Source organism: Dendroctonus ponderosae, unplaced genomic scaffold (genome assembly GCF_020466585.1).
Source record: "Dendroctonus ponderosae isolate FM_Combo_2020 unplaced genomic scaffold, Dpon_F_20191213v2 Dpon_F_20191213_19, whole genome shotgun sequence".
Taxonomy (NCBI): Eukaryota; Metazoa; Arthropoda; class Insecta; order Coleoptera; family Curculionidae; genus Dendroctonus; species Dendroctonus ponderosae.
In genome coordinates, this window is record NW_026018060.1 from 135363 (window position 1) to 159173 (window position 23811).

The 23811-nt window shown below is 32.9% G+C and overlaps 1 protein-coding gene across 3 annotated transcripts; it reads left to right on the forward strand.

The window, feature by feature from the left end:
* Positions 1–477: 477 nt before the first annotated feature.
* Positions 478–23764, forward strand: LOC125503316 (hippocampus abundant transcript 1 protein-like). 3 transcript variants are annotated; one of them, XM_048663394.1, is made up of 10 exons: positions 478–769; positions 14679–14896; positions 15282–15379; positions 16361–16511; positions 16896–17045; positions 18931–19118; positions 19180–19389; positions 19527–19672; positions 20879–20975; positions 21035–23764. In XM_048663394.1, the coding sequence occupies exons 1-10, from the start codon at positions 689–691 to the stop codon at positions 21139–21141; spliced, it is 1446 nt and encodes a 481-aa protein (XP_048519351.1). In that variant the 5' UTR covers positions 478–688; the 3' UTR covers positions 21142–23764. The 3 variants fall into 3 exon arrangements, with proteins under 3 accessions (XP_048519351.1, XP_048519350.1, XP_048519349.1); XM_048663393.1 differs by lacking the exon at positions 478–769 and adding an exon at positions 9412–10122; XM_048663392.1 differs by lacking the exon at positions 478–769 and adding an exon at positions 10516–10772.
* Positions 23765–23811: the final 47 nt, after the last annotated feature.

Sequence of the window (23811 nt, forward strand, 5' to 3'; positions counted from 1 at the left end):
GAGTACTACTTATGACCCCAAGCAAAAATGAAACTACTTTACGACTCGATAACGTAAATTTTATAATATATGGATTCTAATTTTCTTATTGGATATGTGCAAAATGCCACTGTAAGCATAATCGACATGTTTTATGCTGCGGTTTTATTAATCGCATCAAATGTTTAACCAGTGAAAATGCTTTCATATATTTAAATCAAGCTTGTAAAATTGTGAAAAACCTGTAGGTAACGCTGTTTTAGTACTTCTTGTCACTTTTATTTAATTCTAGTAAAAGTGCTTGACAAACCACAAACGTGAAAATAATGCAACTAATGAATACTTAATTATTTGAGTTTGATATGATTGATAAAGTCTATCTATATAACATTTCTATATAGAATATACATAATAATTTTCCCATTATCGAATAACGGCAACGTCGGAATAATGTCTGTTCGTTAACTTTCTCTTGGTTGGGGAATATGTATAATTGATTTATAGATGTCACATTGGCAACACAAAAAGAAGTTCGAAAGAGACGTTTGTCCAGGTTTGTCAGTTGTCCTGTGTCAATAGCGTAGGGTTATGAGGGATGTTGGGCAGGCGTACAAATCGCTCTGTTTTGTGAAAATTTTTAGCAAAATGTGTAGTTGTTAGTGAAGGAATTAAGATATTTTAGACTGAGTCAGTGCGGGAATCATAGAGAATGAAGGCAAAACACTCAAAGCGAGTGGCTGGAATGATCATCCGTTCCAGAAAAACCATTGCCAAAGATGGGGTTGTTACTGTAAGTTGACAATTGCTCTTTATAGATATGCTTTCTCTACAAACAAACCAGTTTTTTTGTTTTTAACTGACTTATTCTCTTTGATGCAAACTCTCCAGTTTCATTATTCGAAAACGTTATTTGGTTAATCAACTTTTACTATGTTATACATGTAATTGATTTTTCATTTGGACTGTTTTGTAAATTGCTAGAGTTTGTCAAGTCGCATTTAGTGCATAGTTCCGGTAAAATGAAGAAATAAGACAGTATTTGATCGAATTCAAGTGCTTAGCATGACTGAAGGACTTCGTACAGTATGTAATTTTGTCAACTCTTCATAAGACTTTATTAGCTGTCCTCATATCAGAAAATTGTCTCATTGAGAAACAGATCACAAATGCTTAGACATTCTTATCTATCATCATATTTAAGAAGTGAAATTTTTAACAGCTTAAAACTAGAAGAGTCAGTATTAGAGGCAAACTAGTAGCTTCCTTTGAAATAAGTCTTGTATTACTTTAGACATTCTCATACGTTTTAATGGTACATTTACACATCTCGATTCTTAATTTCTTGTTGACCAGCCTATTAGCTAAATAAAAGAGAAATCCAACTACTAATTACCTACCTAATATAAAATCTCAACAGTTCGAAAAATTTAACTTTTGCAAATAAATTATAAATACCATCATAGTTTATCAAAAAACTTGATCAATGGATTATTTTCTTATATCTCACACTTTACAGACAAGCTGATAATGTTCATTGTCTTGTTGCGTAAGCTTTTCCAAATAATTCACTTTTTTACTATATGTACATATTTAAACCTCTGTGCCTGGTTAAAGGCAATTTATTCAAAACTATTCTAAATGAATACCTAGGTGCGTTTAAAATTATCATCAACTAAGTCGAGCGCCTTTAAATGTTGATTTTTTGCTCCTATCTCTTTAAATGTTACGAATTCCCTTCGAGTTATTTGGCTAACGATAGTTCAGATGCTTGAAAAAGCCTGTTTTTAAACAGGCTTTTGTTCAGTCGTTGTTAATCTAAATTACTGGAAGAGAAGAAAATTACGAAGAAGAAATGTGAAAATACGGGGATAATTTGGCGCAAAGCCGCGGACAGATCTTAAAGTCTGACATTCGGGGCCAAACTCTAGATGTGTGTAAAGTTGATATTTTGGCTGAAATCCGAATGAAACAAAGTAAATTGCTTTTGAGTGTGAAAGTAATTAAGAAAAAAATGTTGAACTAATCAATTCAACAACTAATAAATTAATTGAAAATATCGTCATTTTAAAGTGTCGATCGTTTCTCAACAAGTAATTGATCACATTTAGGGTCCAGACTTGCAGGCAACAGCTAATCACAACTATTTATTTAAAAAGGGCAAATATTAATTCCATATCAAAGGTACTTTTTAATTTTAAATATTTGTATTTCACATATTCGGAATTTTCATTTTTAAAAGAAAACTATGAAATAGTTTTCTTTTAAAAATTCTTTAAAAGTTCTTTAGTCCCTTGTTGAGCCTTCAATTAGCACTATTTCGTAAAAATATAAATTGCAACCATAATCTTTAAATCACACAAGAACTTTTTAAATTGTCTAATGGAGTTGCTAAATGGAATGTTAAATACCGAAATAATTCTTTAGGAATCCTGAAGAATGATGATACGTCAAAACGTTGTTAGCGTTCATTCGTTTCTTTATTTCCATAAGCGGTTGTTAAAACGCAATTTTATTATCAATATTTAAAATTGATTGTATTAAATATGATGTCCAAAATGTAAAATATAATTAAACTTGTAACAAATAACATTCCATCTAGTTGAGCTTCTTGAGTTATCCCCAACTCCTCGAGAGTTTTGATGAAGTTTAGCAAGAATCAGTGTTTTGAAGAACAAAAGCATGTTTAGTCGATGTTTAGTTGATTTAAACTTTAGGCTATAAAATAACGATCATGAATTGGCCCATTGACATAGAAAATTCAATGCGAAGCGCTCCTTGAAATCCAAATACACTAATCGTTGCCCTGCTAGAATGCAATAAGTTGAACTATTCGTTCCTTCCATTACTTTAATCACCGTACTAACATTTTTAATACAGTACTTAATACTTATTTTGGAATTTATGTTAGTTTGCTAGTTCAATGCAAAAGTTTGAACTTTGAATCAAGACATTTATGAAATTGGAGGTAGCAATAGCTGGTCTATTCTGATTTTTTTATTTAAAAATACTTTGTTTAACTAGCACAAAGTTGCGTCCAAAGTGAAATTTATTCCGAGATATTTTTGTAAAGGTTGTAATTTGTTTAGGTCGTCAAATCTTCACTCAAAATTCTTATCGAAGGCTTAATGTTATCTCTATCGTAGGCTTCAATAATAATCCTCAGGTACCTTTCTAATACCTTTGACCAATATTATGACCATATTAGTATCTATCCAATATATTAACAATATTAGTATCTTGTTCTCTAAGTGGTACAGAATGCTATTTCCGGATCGGAAACAATATTAGAGGAAATTTACGCAAAATACCTCACAACTAGAAACAATATAACATTGACTGATAGAACACGCGAAATAATTATAATGGAAAGCCACTAGTCTTTGCGCCTAACTTGTCATGATAAACACTATCTTTGAGTTGTGCAAGGTCCAAAAGGAGTACCCGCCTTCTAGAATGCAACTATGAAGAAATAACCGCGCGAATGCTTGTCCCTCATAAACTAGTTCCGAGTTTATCAAGCATTTTATATTAATTATAACTGAATATCAATCAACTTCATCGAATATTTACTAACATTTTCAACAGAAGAACTTTGAATGTAAAAGACGCTCCTATTAATTTCAGACCAAACAGTCTTTTGGACGTAACACTCATTCTTTTACATTTTTTGTGTACGTAATCTTCTACTTGATCAGTTCATTAGCACTAGCTCGAAAAAAAAAATTGAAATCGCACAACTTTTACATCACAAAAAATATGCGATAATGTAATACTTGTTAAAAGAAATGGTTAATTCCCAAATATTTGTTTGAAAATATCCATACATTTCTTTTATTGGTAATAAAGGCTAACACAATATGGTATTGACGGTTGATTAAATCAATATACAGGGTGTCCCGTAAGCTCCTCTGCTATTAATGGTCAAAGTTCTTCAAAAAATTTATCCTTTTCGAAATATCGGGAGAATGGTACGATGTATTTTACTGAAACTCGCTGTGAACGTGTTCTTATGTAAGACATATTTTCATGAAACAATCCAGTTCAACAACAACTCAGATCAGGCGCACAATAAGCATTTTATGCTCAATGAAAACCGGATTTTTCCGGAGTGGTAAATTTTTGTTTTCAGGTTTTTTTCGACTCATGCGTGCATCGTCAGTTTTAGGGGAGAGCGTTGTACTTGAAGACGTTTTTTAATTTGTTTTTCAGACCACTTTTGAAATACATTATTTTAACTAAAGTCATTACGTTATCATCTCTATTTAGAACGCTATTCCCAAAAAATATACAGGGTGCTATCCAATCCATCATACCATTCTCCCGATGTTTCAAAAAACATAACTTTTTCAGAACTTTCACCATCAATAACAGGGGCGTCAAAAACTTTTTCTTAATAAAAGTTTGGTCAGATCGTCTTCTTTTGAACCAGATAATCCAGTATACAGGGAGTTTCTTACTACCTTTTCCAAACTATTCTGAATGCCTTCTGGCTTTCGTTTCTTTGGGAGAGGAGAACGCATCGAGCACACAAAAATGTCGAATGTCTAAAGGATAGCGTAAAATAGAAATATATTTTATTGTTATCTATTGATATTGAACTTTAAAAAAATTACATCATTAATAAATAATATAAAAAGGAACCAAAGCGGCGACAAAAAAAGTTTACTTTATGAGTCAGTATATACGTGTCTGGATGTTAAAATTATACATCAGCAATTCAAACATTTCTTAAAGAAACAATTTTATTATAATTTAGAACGCGTTCTGCTGAACGGCCTAAAAGCCATATTTTGGACTATTTGTGTGGATTAGTCGCAATGGGTATTTGAACCTAATTATTTTAGTCCACTTGAATAGAGAATATAAGTTTAGACATATTTGCACAAAAAATGACAAGGAAATGATTTTCACTGCTTTGCAAATATTTCGATTTACGTAGCTTTTGCATCAACAGTTTACAGCTCGTTTAGAATCTTAAATAAAATTTAGTTGGCAACCGAAATTGATCATACCGAGTCCAATATACACGGTGGACCAATGAAAAGTGTTCACCAAGATTTTATACAGCGAACTTATAATTTTATAATCGAAAGATTTTATAGTCGAAAACGTTAATTATTTTTAATTTTTTATATTTAGGAAACGCAGCTTTTTCTTGTATACAAAGTAGAGGAAAAAGTAATCCGTTTTTGAGCAAAAATTGACGTGGTCGAGTATTTTTTTGCTCAACAACTGCAAAACTAGTGGTGGAAACTTTTCACAGGCCCATCCTGTATATTGTACACTTTAAGTACTGATTTTCTGATTTTAAGTGAACTTTCTTTAGCATGGTTTGATTAAACGGCTAATTTTGCGTGATAACATCCCAGGTTTAATGATGAGCGATTTTTCACGAAAAAAAATATATTTGTGTGTAGAAAAATATCTTGCAGAGCGTTTCAAGTGAAAACCTGCGATTTCGAAGATAGCTGAAAGCCCGTTTGTGGATTCGGAATTAAATTTTGTTTGAAAGATAAAAACGTTTAATTTCAGTCCTAAATTTTGTTGGTATCGTTTGAAAGTGGCATTCCTGATACTTAAATAGTATCGCTATCATGCAAATATAAAAAAGAAATTGCGTAACTTATCAGTATCCTTGGCTTGTTAAGTAGGTACGCCATATAATTCAACAATCGTTCACTAAATGATTCAGAAAAATTCTACAACGACTGATGTTTGGTATTCCGAATGCTTAAATAAATAATCTACTTCAGGATGCAATTGTCATCTGAATGATGCTAAGAAAATTGATAAGCGCCATTAAAAAATAATGGCATTTTTGGCAATTTTTAATAACAGTGTCCAACTATTTGATACTAAATAAGTGCGCGCTAATAAGCATTCAAAAATGTATCCTGGAGTTTCAGTTCAACTCCTTTTCAAAGATTGTTTACTTATTGAGAATAAATGGATTTGTAAATATTGTTTTGTTGTTAATACAATTGGGGTAAACAATCAAACCATGTTCGATAAAATGTGAGTTTTTAGTTAAATAAGAAAGTTTATGCTCATTTTTGAAACACTTTATTCAGATGGATATTTGAAGTTGTATTAGTAAGAAGAATACGTGCAGGTTTCTAAAACAACTGCAAGTGGAAAATGTTCTAATCCACAGACAGAAAAGTAAGTTTGTATGTATATGAAATCCGAATTTTAAGTACACTCGCTTTCAAAAGTCTTCTTTCAACCCCCTAGTTATTTGGACATTTTAAAATTTGGTAAAACCTTGCAGGCCCCGGTGTTAAATATAGATTAAAAGCTTCTAAAACCGCAAAATAGATTTAATGCCAACGAATTATCAGTTATAAAAAGAAAATTACAGTGCGGATGCAAAAATTTTTAATATAAAAAATGCAATTTTTAAAGAACAACTGAAAATAATAAATTCAACAACATAATTAATATTTAGTATTGGAGTATCTACTTCTTAACAACGCATTCACACGTATATCCATTCCAATAATCAAATTATTGATTACTTCCTGAGGGATATTTTTCCATTCCTCTGTAGCAGCAATAATAAGATCTTGGGCATTTCTTGGTGGATTATTCCGATTGAAAATGATCTGACAACTCGATTCTAGGCATGCTTCACGATTCTTGCACGATTCAGATACTAATGCCGGCTACTAGTGATCAATCAGCATCACAATTTTAAAGGGGTAAACAATTTTTTTATTATTCAATCAGTTCCTTTACTTGTAAACAAGTATGTTTTATTTACCAATAAAACAATTTTGTATAAATTAAACGTATGTAGTAAATACAGGGGGGTGTAAAACTTTTGAAAGTGAGTGTAGATTTAATCGTTCTTATTAGCTTTAACTAGATTTAAACTAGATTATGACTGCGGGTAATGCTCATCAATAACAATATTTCTTCCATATTAAATTTAACTGACATTCAATTAGTTTTATTTAAATGTATTTTCTAAATTTATATGTATGTACCACCTAATAGCTGTTAACACTATTAGATTTGAAGATACATATGAAGTTTGATTCACTCATATTTAGGGCAATCTTTGAAAAGTGTTTCAAATGCTTTTATTTAATTTGGTCTCATGATAAGATTCGAGTTTATAGCATTTGTAGGTTGTAAAGATTAGATCTGAGCTTGGAAAAATCGATGATAAATCCTTGTAGCAAGCAATGTTTTGTATAGTCATGCATCCGATACTTCATTAATTCTACAAAGCTATCAGTAATTACGTGAAAATTGCCCATTCTATTATTTGCGTTGTATGAAGCGCTTAACATGTTTTATCTTTTCATTTTAAGATTAATCATTGAAATATATTTTTATTGGTCACAGATCATCAGTAGACTTCGTCCCGATCGTGTGTTCTATACAGGAAAATTCGGTTTTCTGGAATAATGCGAAAAATTATACCAATCATGTACTTAATTACTATTCCGCAATAGAAAGCTATAATTATTACTACCCATAAATAATTTATTGATTAAAGACGTGGTCATTAATTATTTAGGTAACAGTTGAATTTTTCCCGTTCAGTACGATTGCAACTTATTGATTACAGGATAACAATTCATCCAAGTTTTTGTTTCATTATTATTATAGTGCAGTGTGAGTTTCAGTGCGGTCGGTGATAGACAAGGCATTTGTTTTATGAGACATAGTACACAAAGTTAAACTGTTTATTTACGCCTATTAAAGTATTAGCAATAAAAAATTTCTAACTTGTTTGGCAAAAGAAGCGAGACGCTGACAAGAATTATCTTATAATGATAAACTCTTTCGCTATGAGAGAGACGTTTTTATGTTTTTTAAACTTGTACAAGCATTTTGGTTAGTTACAAGTTTGACTATATCGTAAGGAAACAACCCTTGAATCTGTTCTGTGAATACTTCCACTGGCGTCATCGTAAAAAAGAAGTGTAAACACATTTTAACTTTTCAAGTGTCTTCAATTCTAGTTGAAGCTCTCAGTGCGGTCAATTTTTGGTTTTAAGAGTTTGGCGAATAATCTGGTGGCGACTTTGTAGGTGGACACACTATAGTGCTCACATTTGGTCCAAGTGGCACTTCTGACTTATGAATCTTCGGTAATCCATAGTCTCGGTGGTCAAGCTTCTGATGTTTTAGACCATTTATGTTCCCTGAAACGGCTGACAGTCTTTTATGAGTCCGGTAGGTGGTTTTTTGAATTATGTCCGAAGAATACGTGCTGGACTTCTGTTCATGTGCATGTGGTAGTATCCAGTAACGTTCCGACCTTCCTATCCTCCTCAGTCCTCCGTTCTCTTGACTACAGTGGGACTTGGACTTTTTTGATCTGGAGGATTGGTTGGAGGTATACATATACCACTATCGACATGGGAATGATGTCTTCTATAGGCAATTGTTGAGGCACTGCAGCGAAATGATCTCCCGTTTACCTCTGGATGATCGCAGGCTTAGTATGGCTTTAAACCTCCATAATTTTTGACACCTCCACTCTTGATTGCGGTGAATTGCGATGCTTCAGAAACGATCGTTCGTTTGTATGTTAGTACTAAAGTGAAAACCTTCATACTCTGATCTGCACGGACATGTTTAAGTCATTTCCGCGTACGGGAGCTCAGAATCATATCGCTTTTATCATTAGATTTTAAGAAAGTTTATGATTAGAACCCACAAATTCTAGAGCTATTGAAACCAACTCTTGTGATTGTAATCGGAGATATTTCAGGAAATGCATTCCTCAATTTGAAAAAAAAATAAATTAATGCTGAGGATTGTAATAAATTAGTAGAGACTGAAAATAAACCGTCAACTAGTTCTGAAGTGGAACTCCCGTATGTGGGTTCTTCTACCGGCGGTTCTGCAGTTTGGTACTCGGTTGTAGTCTGTTTATTTTGTTTGCTTTTTGATTGTCCCCTATTTCGTTTCTGTTGGTCGTTATGCTTCCTTCTTACGTATGGTTTCCGCCTTAGGTCTGAAGCCTTTTTTGTAGTTGAAATTTCTTTATAGAACTTTCTGGACCTGTTATGGTTGCTATCTCTTTCCATTTCTTCAAGTCTTCGTTGCTCGTGCAGCCTCTTCTTTGTTCTCATTAATTTTCTGGCTCTTTTTCTTAGTTTTCTATATAGTCTTGTATTTTCGTCCTTTCTTCTTTGCAAATGACCGCTTGGTCATAGTTTTCATTCAAGATAATGTAAAATACCTAATAAAAAATGAATTGCGAAATATAAACCTGTTGAATGAATTATGAATTGAAATCAAATAAGTTTGCTGAAGTGCTGGGCGACACAGAAGATGAAGCGTTGATAACGTTTAACGCAAAAGAAGAACATTGTGTAATATTAATGCTAATAAGAAAGATTTCAAATTACAATTACTAACAGTTGGACTCAATGCGTCTCTATTAAAAGAATAGATAAAATATGTCTTGATCCAAATTATGAATGATATGAACTACGAAAATAGAGACTAATTTCTCTATTGTTCATATAATAAAATCACACTCCTCGATACGTTATGACACTTGGGGATTTTTCAAATCTTACAAAAATAAAAATAAAATCTTCTGGGAACAAAGAATGTAGTTCGAATTAGGTGAGAACAGAAATAGTTCAGATTTAAACAGTACCACAGACTCGATGTATGTAAAAATGTATCTAGAGAGCTTATTTGCATGGTTTTATCAGTGTTTTATCACAAATGATAAAGACGAATCTAAACAATATAGCATTGGAACCTCGGATTTTAGTTTTCGATTCAGTCTTGATAAGGTGATGACAGTGAAAATTAAATAGTGCATATTCACATGCTCTTATAATTCCTGTACCTATAGTCATTGACAATTCGCCGATTAGACTGATGATATCAATGTAAATAAGTATTGACATTTTTTTATTAGGTGCGTATTGTTTTTCTCTCCAAGTGAGAGTTTTCTTTGAACATCCATTTCGAGTGGTTTGAAATGACCGATGAGTGATCGATTATTTCCTAGTTAGTGTGACTGAATTTTAGTACTATTTAGTTTTTAACTTTCCATCTGAGGGATATGATCATACTATGTGCCTATTAGTGTTCTATTATTGTATCAAAAGATATGTGCTCAACTTTAGAAGATTTAAAAGATGCTATTTGAGTTTTCCGGTGAGTACCTAATACATTCAAATACATGTGATTAATTATTACAAAGCTTGTTCAATTTGATACATGTTGTGACCTGTTTCTTCATTTGAACAATTATTTTTTATTCATTTGCAACACAATGCAAATTTTGGATACCAATTCAAAAAGAGAATATTTTTTAAATTAATTTAGTTAATTTTGTTTATATTTAGATTATTGAGAACAATTTCTAATAATCAAAACCATCACGTTAATTGTGATCAAAAGATATAAAAATGTGTTTCGTGTTGATTTGTAAGATGTCTACACTTTTCCAATTAATCGGGTCAGTAAATAGGTAGGTATGTGTCATTTTGCCAAAATCCATATGGAGGATTAACTGATTACTGGTTTTATCGGAGTTAGTGTCGTAGTTTAGATAAAGGCATCGAAGCGTGAAGACAATGTGCGCTAATAAAGCTTCTTTATCCAATTTGACGTGGTGCTGAGATTTCCATCTCTATTTTTTCCTAAACCAGTACCGTAAAGTTCTACTAGTTTCTCTGTGCAAAAGTCTAATTAAAATGAACTCGGATACACAATCGGATTTGGAAGTTGAGAATAATTTCGAAGTAGCAGTAAAGCCAAAAGAAAGAAGAGAATTAATTTTATTTCTATTCTTAAAAGCATGGGTAAGTTCTTAAATATTTAGACTGTTTTGGCTTTAAATTTTCATTTGATTTTTTTGGGTGTTACTGCTTTATAATTGAAAAAAATACTGTAATGTATAGAAGTTATATCTACATAACAAGTAGAGTTCATATACAGGGTGATTCAGAACTAATGGCGCATAATTTTGGAGACTTTTTGTTCAGTGCAACATTCATAAGAAATAGGTATAAGAAAATAAGATATGTTTCCGTAAATCGTTTCGGCCTTATGACGCTTTAAGACTGTTATGTACAAACATGTGTTTTGTGATATTTAATGTTTTATATATTTTAATTTGTTTGTACACAATAACACTGACAGAAATTGTCCAGAATCGCGGCATTGAACTCTCATATTTGTATTAAACAACTAAATGTACAAAATATCAGTCAAGAATTGTTGTTTTCGTCTTTCCTAATACACCCAAGAATGATTCAAGAAGCATTCAAAGCTACAACGGAATCTCGGACAGAGTAGCATATGTAACCTTGGAGTTGTCTCAGGACTACCGAATCAGAATAATTCAGATATGCGCACCAACATCAACTCACGAAGACGAAGAAGCAGATATTCTATATGAGGACATCGGGAGTGCACTAGACAAAGACAAATGTAATAATGACCTGGTTATTGGCGATTTCATGGCTATTGTTGGGAAAAAGCTATCCGATGACGAACACTACATCGGTAATCAAGGACTAGGGGAAATAAACACACGAGGACATATATTATGCAACTTTCTCGAGAACAAAATACTTTATGCAATGAACACCTTTTTTAACAAATACAAAGAAAATAGACCTGGATGAGCCTTGACAACAGAACACGTAACAAAATCGATTATATTCTATCATCGTCCAAGAAAGTTTGTACCGACATCTCATTTCTAAACTCTTTCAACAGAGGAAGCAACCATCGGATAGTCAGAGCTAAATTATGCATACAGAAGCCGAAAGCATATATTAAAGACGACACAGACTCAATAGATAGTAGCACTCTAAAAGAAACCAATATCATATACCAAAACGAATTGAAAGTCAAATTAAGCGAAAATATAAGCTCAACAGTGACCCCAAGTGACAACACAACACACCTATCAAGGATAATTAAAGAGACAACACTCAATATCGCAAAAGAGAAAAACAAGCAAACTAAGAGCGGAAACGATTCAGCTGATAGAAAAAAGAAGGACTTTGTACGGCCAAGGCAAACAAAACACCGAAGAATATCGCGGGATCACAGGAGAAACAAGAAAAATGATACGCAAGGATTCGCAGAAGTAGAAAATGCAATTGACAATAATAAAAACATGAGATACCTACGGAGGAACAACGGTAGGAAAGAATTAATAGCCCTAAAGACTCCAAACACCGGGAAACCAGAAATAAGAAGGAAATACTAAAGATGACCAAGACCTATACACATTTTACAATTACAATTTTATCTAAACCTATATATCTCACAAATAAAGAAACCAGAAACGATTAAATCTAGTAAAGTGAGAAATGTGGGGCGGACGACATCTCCAAAATAACACAGGAGGAAATACAACATGCTCTTCATATATCAAAATATAACAGAGCCCCTGGAGGCTACGCCATAGTAATAGAAATGATCAAGGAGGCAGAAGAAACAATCATCCCCACGATCCACGTTTAATCCTGAGTGGTCAATATCTTAGTTCAGAGGAGTTTAGATGTAACCCAGGATATATATACATGTTTTATAGATTATAATGAAGCATTTGCTAAAGACAGACACGACCAACTTGTCGAGATAGTACTTAAAAAACAGCTTGATACCCTAGACAAGACTAATAACGGGCCTTTTCTATGGCCAGAGAGCAGTGGTTCGAGTTGAAACTGATATAACCGACGAAGTCCAAATTAAAATAGGAGTTAGGCAAGTTTGCGTGATGTCGCCATTGCTATTTAACATTTATTCGGAAGAGGTTATGAAAAAATCGCTAAATGAAGAAGAGATGGGTATAGAAATAAACGGTAGGCCTATAAATAATATTACGTATGCCGACGATACGACCCTAATCGCAGAAACTCTAGAAAACATTCAACAAATTTTTACCAAAGTAGTTACAGCAAGTGAGAAACCGGGCCTGACACTCAATGTTAAGAAAACTCAATTTATGATTATCTCGAAAGAACGGAGGGTGAGCGATGACATCTACATGCATGGTAGCCCCATAGAGCGCATACTTAAGTATGACTACCTGGGAATGAGAGCCAATAACAACAATTATTTCACTCAGGAAATCAGAATACGAGTTGAAAGAGCGCGAGCCGTTTTCATCAACATCAAGAGCATTCTTGGCAGTCACGACATCAATCTAAAGCTGAAGATGCGACTGGTTATATGCTATGTTTTCCCTGTGCTCCTCTATCGAATGGAGACGTGGACTCTCAACAAGGCCAATACGAAGAAAATAGAGGCCCTTGAAATGTGGGTATATCGGAGGTTGCTTGGAGTCTCGGGGATGGACAAAGTGACGAACGTTGAATTCATGCGGAGAATGGATAAAGAAGCGGAAGTGGTACTAACCATCAAACGACGAAAACTGGAGTACTTGGGCCTCGCCATGAGAGGGAAGAAGTGTCAACTGCTGCAGCTTAAAGAGAAGAGTGCCGAAATATTTTTCCAAAAGATTTTCAAGAAATGGTTACAATTTCATCCAACCTTTATCTTACATTCATCAACTCACCACGAGTATTTGCGCAGTGTAAAACAGAAAATATAAAAAAACAATCCGCAACAAAAAGAAAACTACCAGAATCAGTGAGGGCGCAGATGAAAACCTTCACGACTTTTTTATAGAAATGGTTTCAAACTGCGAAAAATTTGCCACTAGTTCCTTGCTATTTGTTCTGTTTTATTGCCATCACATTATTTATATTTTATTTCATTAGCAATATTTCACTCAAGTTTTAAACTTGTCCATTTTTTTATTTATCACTTGCACCCTTTTGTGTTTAACCCCTTCAAATGTAATTTTATGAAGAATTAACAAAAATATGAGTGCTTTACATTAAGCAGCAAAACAACTATTAATATGTAATATATCATTGACCAATACGGGTATTTAAAACTTCTGGATAATTACCGATGATTAGTCTGGAAATGCAATGGAAACTAGAACGATTTTAAACACTCGGAGCCGAAAATAGATTATTGTTCGTAATCATCAAATATTAACCAATGGCTGCAAATACTCCTTTACATACACATATGTAGAACTGTCTTAACTGTAATTTATATCTATTTGTTATATTCAGTAAACTGTTTTAAGAAACAATGCGCAATTTGGATTCTTTATGTCCAAACTACTGCAATAACAAATTTTCCTGAAATGATTTGTTAATTTTAAATTGTATTTAGCTGTATGTATATGTATAAAAAAATATTTGATTCGTTATCTTAAAAAAGTGTATTGTGGTGATCAATAAATCATATTTTTAAAAACCCACGTTTGCATGAATATGAGCAGAATTTTGCATCCGATTTTATTAGGTTTGCGATTTCTGGTTATTATCGAAAAAGCCACAATGAAACTGTAAATGAATGTTCACATTGAGAAATTGTATTTTACTGTTACTGTTGTGACTTAATCATCGCAAATTTACAACTTTTATTATTCCGAGAACAATTTGCCCCCATCCTTGTGGGTAAAGTATCGTGGAAAGAAATAATCTTATCTATAACTTGAGTCATGAATGAACTATATATGAAACACGTGTATACTGCGTAAAATGACTTGTTAAAATGTTAGAATTTGCAACATTTTAGGGAATGAAGGAATGTAAAACTAGTATAAGTCGATGTATCTGTTTTTCACATTGCGATTTTGTAAAATAATTTTCTGTTCTCTTTTTCAGACCTCCGGCATTGGTCGACCGTCATTATACCATGCCCTGGTGGTAATTTTCTTAGAGTTTTTTGCATGGGGTTTGCTCACAATGCCCGTCATTTCGGTGCTGAATTCAACGTTCCCTGATCACACCTTTTTAATGAATGGCTTGATCATGGGAATTAAAGGAATTCTCAGCTTTTTGAGCGCTCCTCTCGTCGGAGCCCTTAGCGACGTTTGTGGCAGGTAATTAAAACCTAAACTATGAGGTAATGAATCCTTTTAAGAGGAAAGTAATTACCGTTCTTATTTAAAGACTTTGAAAACTATGCGTGTAGTAGCGTGCCCTAAGCCTAATATTTGTTCTGATAGCGGGATTGGGACTGGTTTAAAACGCTGTTTACTTTCCAAACTGGCCGGCGTTTCTACTTTTATTCAGTTCTTCATCAGTGCTATGTTTGACGATAGCCATGAATATAGGGAAGAAATGTTTTTGAGAAATTTTCTATTCGACTGACAGATTTTCTATTCTATTCGGTCCTGCTATCAGAACAGATAATACAGACATTACAAAGGGTTATGCACGATACGATATATCACAAGTGTTTTTCTAATCCAATCTTTGTTCCAGGAAACTATTCCTTTTGGTGACTGTATTTTTCACATGCTTGCCAATTCCACTTATGACTATCAACACATTTTGGTTCTTTGCCATGATCTCAATATCAGGTGAGTTGAAAGAAATTTATATTTTCTTAAACAGAATTTTATTAGGGAAGCTGGAATAAAACTTATAACAAGTTTAAAAACTGTAGAGTATTACAGTAAATAAAATTGCTGAAATCAAAAGAGAAGCCAGTGGTTTAGTTTCATGAAGTTGAATATGTAAATTCAGAACACAATCGGTTTCAGGATTTACATGTTTCGCTTTGAATAGCCCACGAACATGTAAATATGGAAATGTTTATTGATAAGGTTTTTACAGTTCTTTTTATTTTTTATATTGAACCTACAGTTAACATAATCTTATCAAAAACAACCGCGTAAACGTACAGTTTAAAATAATTGTTCACTAAACTGGAGCACGTTGACGACAATTCATTTATGAGCCATTAAACCTATCATTTTTATACGACGGACGCTTACTGATATTTCGTTTATTGCTTGGTATTCAAATGATCTGTTTCTTGTTAAAGTGTTGCTATCAGTAGCCAACAAAAAATCAGGAACAAAATAGACTCTGTAAGATATAACCTGGAGGACACGGACTGCGAAAGAACAAGAGAACTGTACAGACGAAGATTGAACTAGAACTTACGACTTTAACTGTTTAAAAAAACAACACATACCATTATAACTCTATCTAGGGTGTCCGTGTTTGGAGCTCAACCATGGACATCTCGGTAACCATACTAGACACGTGATTGGTTAATTTGGGCCAAAGTTGCGCAGTCTAGAGCTTACTAAAATGCTCATTGAAACTTTTTAAAATTCCTGCTACTTCCGGAGATATCCGGAAAAAATCGAAATTCGAAAAAAGTTTTAATTTTTCCATTAGCTTATTTCGAGCGGAAATTTAAATTGAATAATACTTTATCATTGCAACCTTTTTTTTCAATTAATGTCGTTGATGGTTGCACTTAAGAAGTACAATATTTAAAAGAACTCTAGTAGTTCAAATTGAGTTTAATCTGAATCATTTTCTTCTAGGTGTGTTTGCGGTTACGTTCAGCGTTGTGTTCGCGTATGTAGCCGATGTAACAGATGAAAAAGAAAGATCATTAGCTTACGGATTAGTTAGTGGCACATTTGCAGCCAGTATGGTAATTTCTCCAGCTTTGGGAGCTTATTTAATGGACAGGTAAGACTTTCAAGTAACTGAAATTATTGCCGTTTTTTTCTCAACTTATGTGGATATAACAGTCAATATATTAGTTAAACAAGCCTTTTAATGTTTTCTCGAACAATTAAAGTCTGACCCATTCGCTTTGTGAAAACAACGGATTACATTTAAGAATGTTAAATCACATTCTTAAATGTGATTTAACCGGCCGTGAAAGCCTTCATAGTCTGATAAAACAACGGGTTATCAACGATAACTGGAGAATTATAATATTGCATTGTATGAACACTGTAGATAATTTTGGAAAAGTATCTGTATAAAGCTCGAAATTATTTGTCCCTACTCTCTGATCTCCGACTAAAATGAATCAATTTAAAATTTGCTTTTTATTTATTGTTTTAGATGGTCGCTCTCTCTAGTCGTTGCACTTGCGACAGCAGTAGCTATTTTAGATGTATTCTTCATTCTTGTTGCCGTTCCAGAATCTTTGCCAGAAAAAGTTCGAGTCTCTCCGATAAGTTGGGAACAAGCAGATCCTTTCTCAGCTTTAAGGTAAGTTAATTTACCAGATGATGTTGATTGATTTTCATACATATCATGTTAACAGCCAGGCGTTTGTGGTTAACATCCGCTATTTTAATGGCTTCCATATAATCAAACATTTCTTTATCTGATGGATTCACGATTTAAAAGTCTTCGAAATGTGTGAGTCTTCAGTCAACTGAAAGTCAGATTCTATAAAGACTGTAAATGACAATAAGTTAACTCTCATTTTGTAGAAAAACTGTCATAACCTCGGATACAACTTTATTTGCTCGAGAAAAAAACGTGAAAATCAAATTACACGCTAGAAATCATAATATACACTTCAAGTGTTCACTCTCAAATAATTCTATTTAATGATTATTATAAATAATAAATCGATTTCTGGAACCTTTGAGGTGATCGGATAAATAAGTTTCCATTAATCTGTATCAGTCTACCAACATTTAGAAAAAAAATCAGGCCTTTAAGTAATTTCTAAGATCCTCAGTTTATTGAACAAATGAAAATAATTACGGTGAAAATGAATATGGCCAATCGTCAGTTTTGTGAGGTTGATATTGAGCTTCAATATGTTTTCTCTTCTTACCAGTTCAACCTTGAAGCTTTGTTAGTTGTGAAGAAAACACATATTTTGATTGTATGCGAATTTTGATTTTTACTTAAATAAATTTTATTATAAACTATCTAAATATATTATTTTGTTTAAAATAAAGTCTTTGTAGAAGCTTTCATTTGATGATGATTTAAAAACTGAAACATACGTATAACACATTTCATGGGTACATTTTTAAACTATTGAAATAAAAAAATGTGATGGACACCGGACTCCCGACAGAAGTGATAACTTTATATTATTAATAGAAACCATAAAATATTGAACTCGTTTAACGCATTATGGCAATACTAATTTATAGTTTCAATATTCTTGTTTAAGTTAAATTCTAATAATTGATAAATGTATCATGAATAGGTAAAAAGGTAATTTACTTTCCTTTTGAATGAAAATTTATATTATATTTACAACATCTAACATTCTTCAATAGTTGCAGTTGACTCGCTGGTATTTACGTTATCATCATCTCCTACAATCCTACGAAAGTGACAATTGGTTTATGATAACTGTTATAAGAAACGATTTGTTCCACTCGATTTTATCTTGCTCGATTGTAGTTTGTTTTCTAAATTTTCTAAATAAAAATCTAACAGAAGACTAATCAACATTAAAATATTCATATAAATCATGGAATTCTCCAAATTCTTTTGGTTTTGCTAATGTATCATCAGCCCAATAGTTTTTTTTCTTTTAAACTGTAATTGTCTTCTCGGAAGATATATAATTACTATGTATAAATGTGCTTATTTGATACATAACAGATGCAGTGGACGATACCCATATATGACTAATTCCTTCCAAAGGACGTCCGGCCGAAGGTTACATTTTACTTACAATCCTTCGTGCAAATTCTCACGAATGATTTCGGATCTAGCGAACGAGAAACATTGCAATGAAATTGGATCATTAGCTCCTTTTCTCACGATTTCTGACGAAAGCAGTTCAGACGAAAACGCATCCAAAGAGACCGACCCACGGACTACACACTATTATGTTCACACGATCGGACCACAGCATACACACTATTATAACAGACGACCGGCCTAATGGAATCAGATGGAACTCGCGAGAGGCGTGTGCGTGCGAGAGAGAACTGCGTAGCTATTGTCTTTATTTATGACAGACATAACGACGCCGTTACGCATTCCAATCCATTCACACCGTGTCATAAGAAGTTATCACACAACTCCCGCGTATAATTTTCTGCATCTGTTTAACTTGTTTTGCAATTATTGTGTACAATTTGGTGTTTCATCGGACATATTTTTTTCATTTTAGAAATGTTGGTCAAGACCCGACAATCCTACTACTGTGCATAACAGTCTTCCTAAGCTACTTACCGGAGTCGGGGCAGTATAGTTGTATATTTGTTTACTTAAAGCTAATAATGGGTTGGAGCTCCAAAATGGTAGCGGTATTTGTGGGGCTAGTTGGGTTGCTGGCCGTTATAACTCAACTATGTTTAGGTAGGACGAACTTCCACAATAAGTAGGAGATTTATAGGAACAAATGTGAATATTGTTTCAGGTATTTTAATAAAAAATCTCGGAGCCAAACACACCATCATACTTGGTTTACTGTTCGAGATGCTTCAACTCTTGTGGTATGGTTTCGGTACCACCATGTGGATGATGTGGGGTGCTGGTATTTTGGCCTCTATCGGGTCTATAACCTACCCGGCCATCTCAGCATTTGTTTCAGTTCATACGACTGCTGATCGACAAGGAGTTGTCCAGGGTAATGCACGTCCAATGATCTGATTTTTAATCAAATCTAGATTTAGTTATTTCTTGTTTACTAAGTCAAAAAATGTTGTTCATTCGTATACATTCCAATGAGTTGGTCAATGGTTGAAAAATAATCTTATTTTTCAGGAATGGTTACTGGCATGAGGGGACTTTGCAATGGTCTAGGACCTGCCATGTTTGGAATAATTTTCTACATGTTTCACGTTGATTTGAACGAGGGAGAAAATCAAAATGCTACACATTCCACTCAAACTCTTGAATCTTACACGGAGGTAAGAATTGTATTCATGCAAAATGTGCTTTAGCATGATTTAAAATTGCGGTTGTTTCTCTGGGGGAGTCGTCTAGAAATATTTAGGGAATCCATAAAAAAAAATTTATGATTAAATCTCACTAAAAACTCATATATTGCAAATGATTATATACAGGGTGATTCACGGTCTATGGCGTATTTGACCTTTAAGAACCCGATGTACGATCTATCTGCAAATTTGTACAACGAAGTCATCGGATATAGAGCATATCTGGCCTAAAATATTGTAACGGAAATGGCCTGGGGTACTCACGTTTGGAATGGGGGATCGAAATTCATGGTATTTCAGTAAATGGGAGCCCCATTTCGGCCCCATTTACTGTCAAATATTACACTGACAAGCGGGAAATTTCGCACCTGGACTGGAGATTTCGAAAACCTTCTGGGTTACCTGGAGGAAACTATATAAGCGACGACGAGAACCATGGGGAGAGTGAAGTGACAGCAGCGTCCGAGTGCAGAAGAGGTTCAATCGGATTATTCGATAGTTGTAATTCATTTGAATTATTCGAAAGCAGTGTTTTATTCATGTGTTTTCTAATTATCTGATAATCCGATAGCTATAATTCCATTGCAATGAACAAATTCAAATTTTAAATAAATAATGTTTTTGTTCAAAAATTCAACATATTTTTTTGGAAAAAGTTTATAGTAAATTGTATTCATTTTTATTGCATACAGCAACCAACATATTGTTACGCAATGTTAACGATAAAGAAATGAGTTCTATAGATGCAAACAAACCAACAACATCGTTGCCAAATCTCTTATTATTTTTTTGCAAATATCTCAATTTGTAGTGATAATTAATTTTCATTACTATTTTTTATCTACTTTCTATAAAACTTATGTAGAACTACAAAAAGGTGCTATTTTATCGTAATTTAAAATAATGTTTTAAAATACCGGGTGGTCTATGTAGAAACCCAAAATCAGTGCAGAATGAAAAATAATTAGATTTTTGTTGCAAATTCAATAGAATGTGAATATTTCGATTCTGTCTCAAGTTTTATTTGAAACAATTTCTTGAAATAATGGCATTAACAAAGTAAATTACGACCACGTCGTTAGTGAACCACCCTGTATATCCTACCATACAGATGAAATACGGCATTTAGAAAAATGGAGGTAAAGATATTCAAATAACAAAATGCCTTTATTTCAGCTCATGCCAGGGCCGCCTTATGTGTTTGGAGCCTTTCTAGTCTTGTGCGCCATTTTTGTGGCTACTTTCATTCCTACTAAAACCGTTCTTGAAACTAGTAAGTGCTGATTTATTTAGTGTTTTTTTGCAAAGTTTATTGACTAATATCCATTTCAGATATTCCATTAGATACGCATTATGAAATGGAAAGAGGACAAAGGGTACCGGGAACTTTGAGCCCACTTATAACAGGTAGAGGCAGTGGCGACCCAACTATACTGTAGAAGCAGTTGGAAACTGCGTGCATCCGCCCCTGTATATACTGAGAGTAATTGATTGCGATCGGCAACTAAATTACGTTTATTTCTAGAAGAAAATGTAAGATGAAACTACGTGAAAGAACTGAGGTAAAAGTTGTGGTAACGGCTTGTGAGTAAATAATTTGAAAAGCAGCGAAAAAGTTCTGCGATACAATTCTATTAGTCAATACCAAAGAGAGAAATCGGTTTAAACTTGACTTGACAGCAACTTTTATTAATTGTGCTTCAAAAACAGTACTTTTTAAATGTTAGCAAAGCCACTCAAAAACCTTTATAGATTTTCCCTTCGTTCTTCAATTCACTACTATTCCAACTGGCTTCAGCAGTTATAAAATCTCATAGGAAAAAGAGTTATTTAGATTTTGTTTTAAATAATATCGGAATATTTACATTATATAAATAAATCAAATTATATAATGTATATTTTGGAAAAAGAACATCTTGCGTGTATATATTGTAATGTGTACTGTATAAGACTAGTGGCCAGCTGTGAAACAAATTCCATATTGGATATGTCAATGCTAAGAAGTAGTTCAATTTTCAACATAAGCAATAGTGATTCCAGATAAACTGTAATTCAACTGTGGTATTAAATTATGCAAAAGAGTGATGATTTAGAATAGAAAAGATTCTTTTATTTTAAACTAAAAAATTTAAATAAGTGCTGAAGGACGCTGTATAGTTTATGTTGAATTACAATTATATAATTCTGCGCTTTTCTACATATCAAACTTTAAAATAGACTTCTCAATGCATTTAATACCTTGATATGGAATTAGTAAATACGTTATGGGTTGCTAATATAAGAGACCTCGTTGAGTTTGTAGGAAGTTTAGTAAATTGAATATTTAACTGTAAAATTATCGATAATAATTGTTGTTGCGCACGGGCAAGCATGAGTATATTTTCGAAAATTATTAATCCAATTATAAAATTGAAAACATCAATTGCCATGGAAATAATGAAAAAGTATTATTTCATTGCTTCCATGGCAAATACGTCATTATTTACTCTTTATTTTGGACGTAGTCTGCAGTTAAACGACCCGAAATAGAAATTATTTTCTAGACCTATAAAACGCATAGTGATTTGTTGGCCTCACTATTAAAACTTTATCATATGAAAAATTACGTAATTTTACGACAAAAATATAATGTGATTTTTTAAAAGAAAGCAAGTACATCAAAGCATAACAATAGTTAAATAAAAAGTAAATAAGATATATTCCAAGTATTGCAAAATGTTGTCCAAAAGTCAGTTGAAGTCATCTAATTCGTAAAATAAGTGCAATAATTACGTACCCACTTGAGAGGATTTTTCGTTTTCAGTTACATGTTTTTTGTATATGGCTAATTGTTTAACTTAGTTCCTAATGCTGTTAGGAATTTAGAGTTAAACCGTAAAGAAGTGAACAAAATCCAAGCTGTAATAGTTAAGTCTAAGTAAATTGGCAATACTAAACTATGGGTTCTTACAGGAATGATGACTATGATTGCAATATTGAAGTCAGAATGGAATAAACTGTACGAAATTTGAAAACAAAACAATTCCATTCAGAGCTCTGAAAAAATGTCAGTCAATTTGAAATTGTCGTCGCGGAACATTTTTCACATTTCTCGTATTTGTTTGCTGAAAAACTTTACCGACCAATCTCTGTATCATCTGATCAATATCTGTATCATTTTTATATTTTTTTCTACATGTACAAAGTTAGTTTTAAGCTTAAAATTAATACGTTTAGTTGTTATTTTTTGGGTGGTTTAGATTACGAAATGAAATAAATTTGAAATTTTTCCGATTGACTTAAACTTGGCTTGTCAAAATGTCGTTTTTATTAAAAAAGTGTAAACAAAATAACTCACCCTAACAGTACCCTCAAAGCTATTCTTTCGCAAACTTGCTTTTTACTTCAAATAAATGCAAATAAGTATAATAGTAAAAATAATGCAATCAATCCCTAGCCAATGTTAATACGATTTTTTTAAGTGACACATCGTGATTATCGCGATATATCTACTTACCATTCTACTCTTCAGTATGCTATCCAGGGTTCTTCGGATTAAAGTCTGCTTCTTAATGTTTCAAACTTTCGTACAATTGTATCTACCAGATGTGGTGTCGAACGAATATTTTTGTACGAATCATCCTTACAATGAATAATCATTCATCTATTCGTGATTATTCGAAATTTTAGGCTGTGGTATTTATTAGTTCATTAATTTATCACCGAGGAACTTTGCATATGCAGAAACATTAGATAGATCAGCTTTTCATTGAGACCTTGAGAAATTTAGCTCGAATACTGTTCCCGCTTTAAACGTTCAGCAAGAACATAATACAAATGCTTTATTAAATTAGGTTTCAATGTAAACTATCTTATATCGTTAAAATTGAAGATATAATCGTCAAGGCCATTCTTGTCAAACATATTTGTTAATTTTATATTTTTATTATTAATGTCTGCCATTTGAGACACTTTCATGTTTTGTAGATATGACAAGGGAGACTAATTATAATTAAACTGAAAAGTATTCTAGAGATTAGAATTACACCTATTATAAAAGAAAATAAATAACGTTTATGTAAAGTGTTTTGTTTGTTGTATAGGCTCTTCGATTGAAGAGCTTTTTCAAG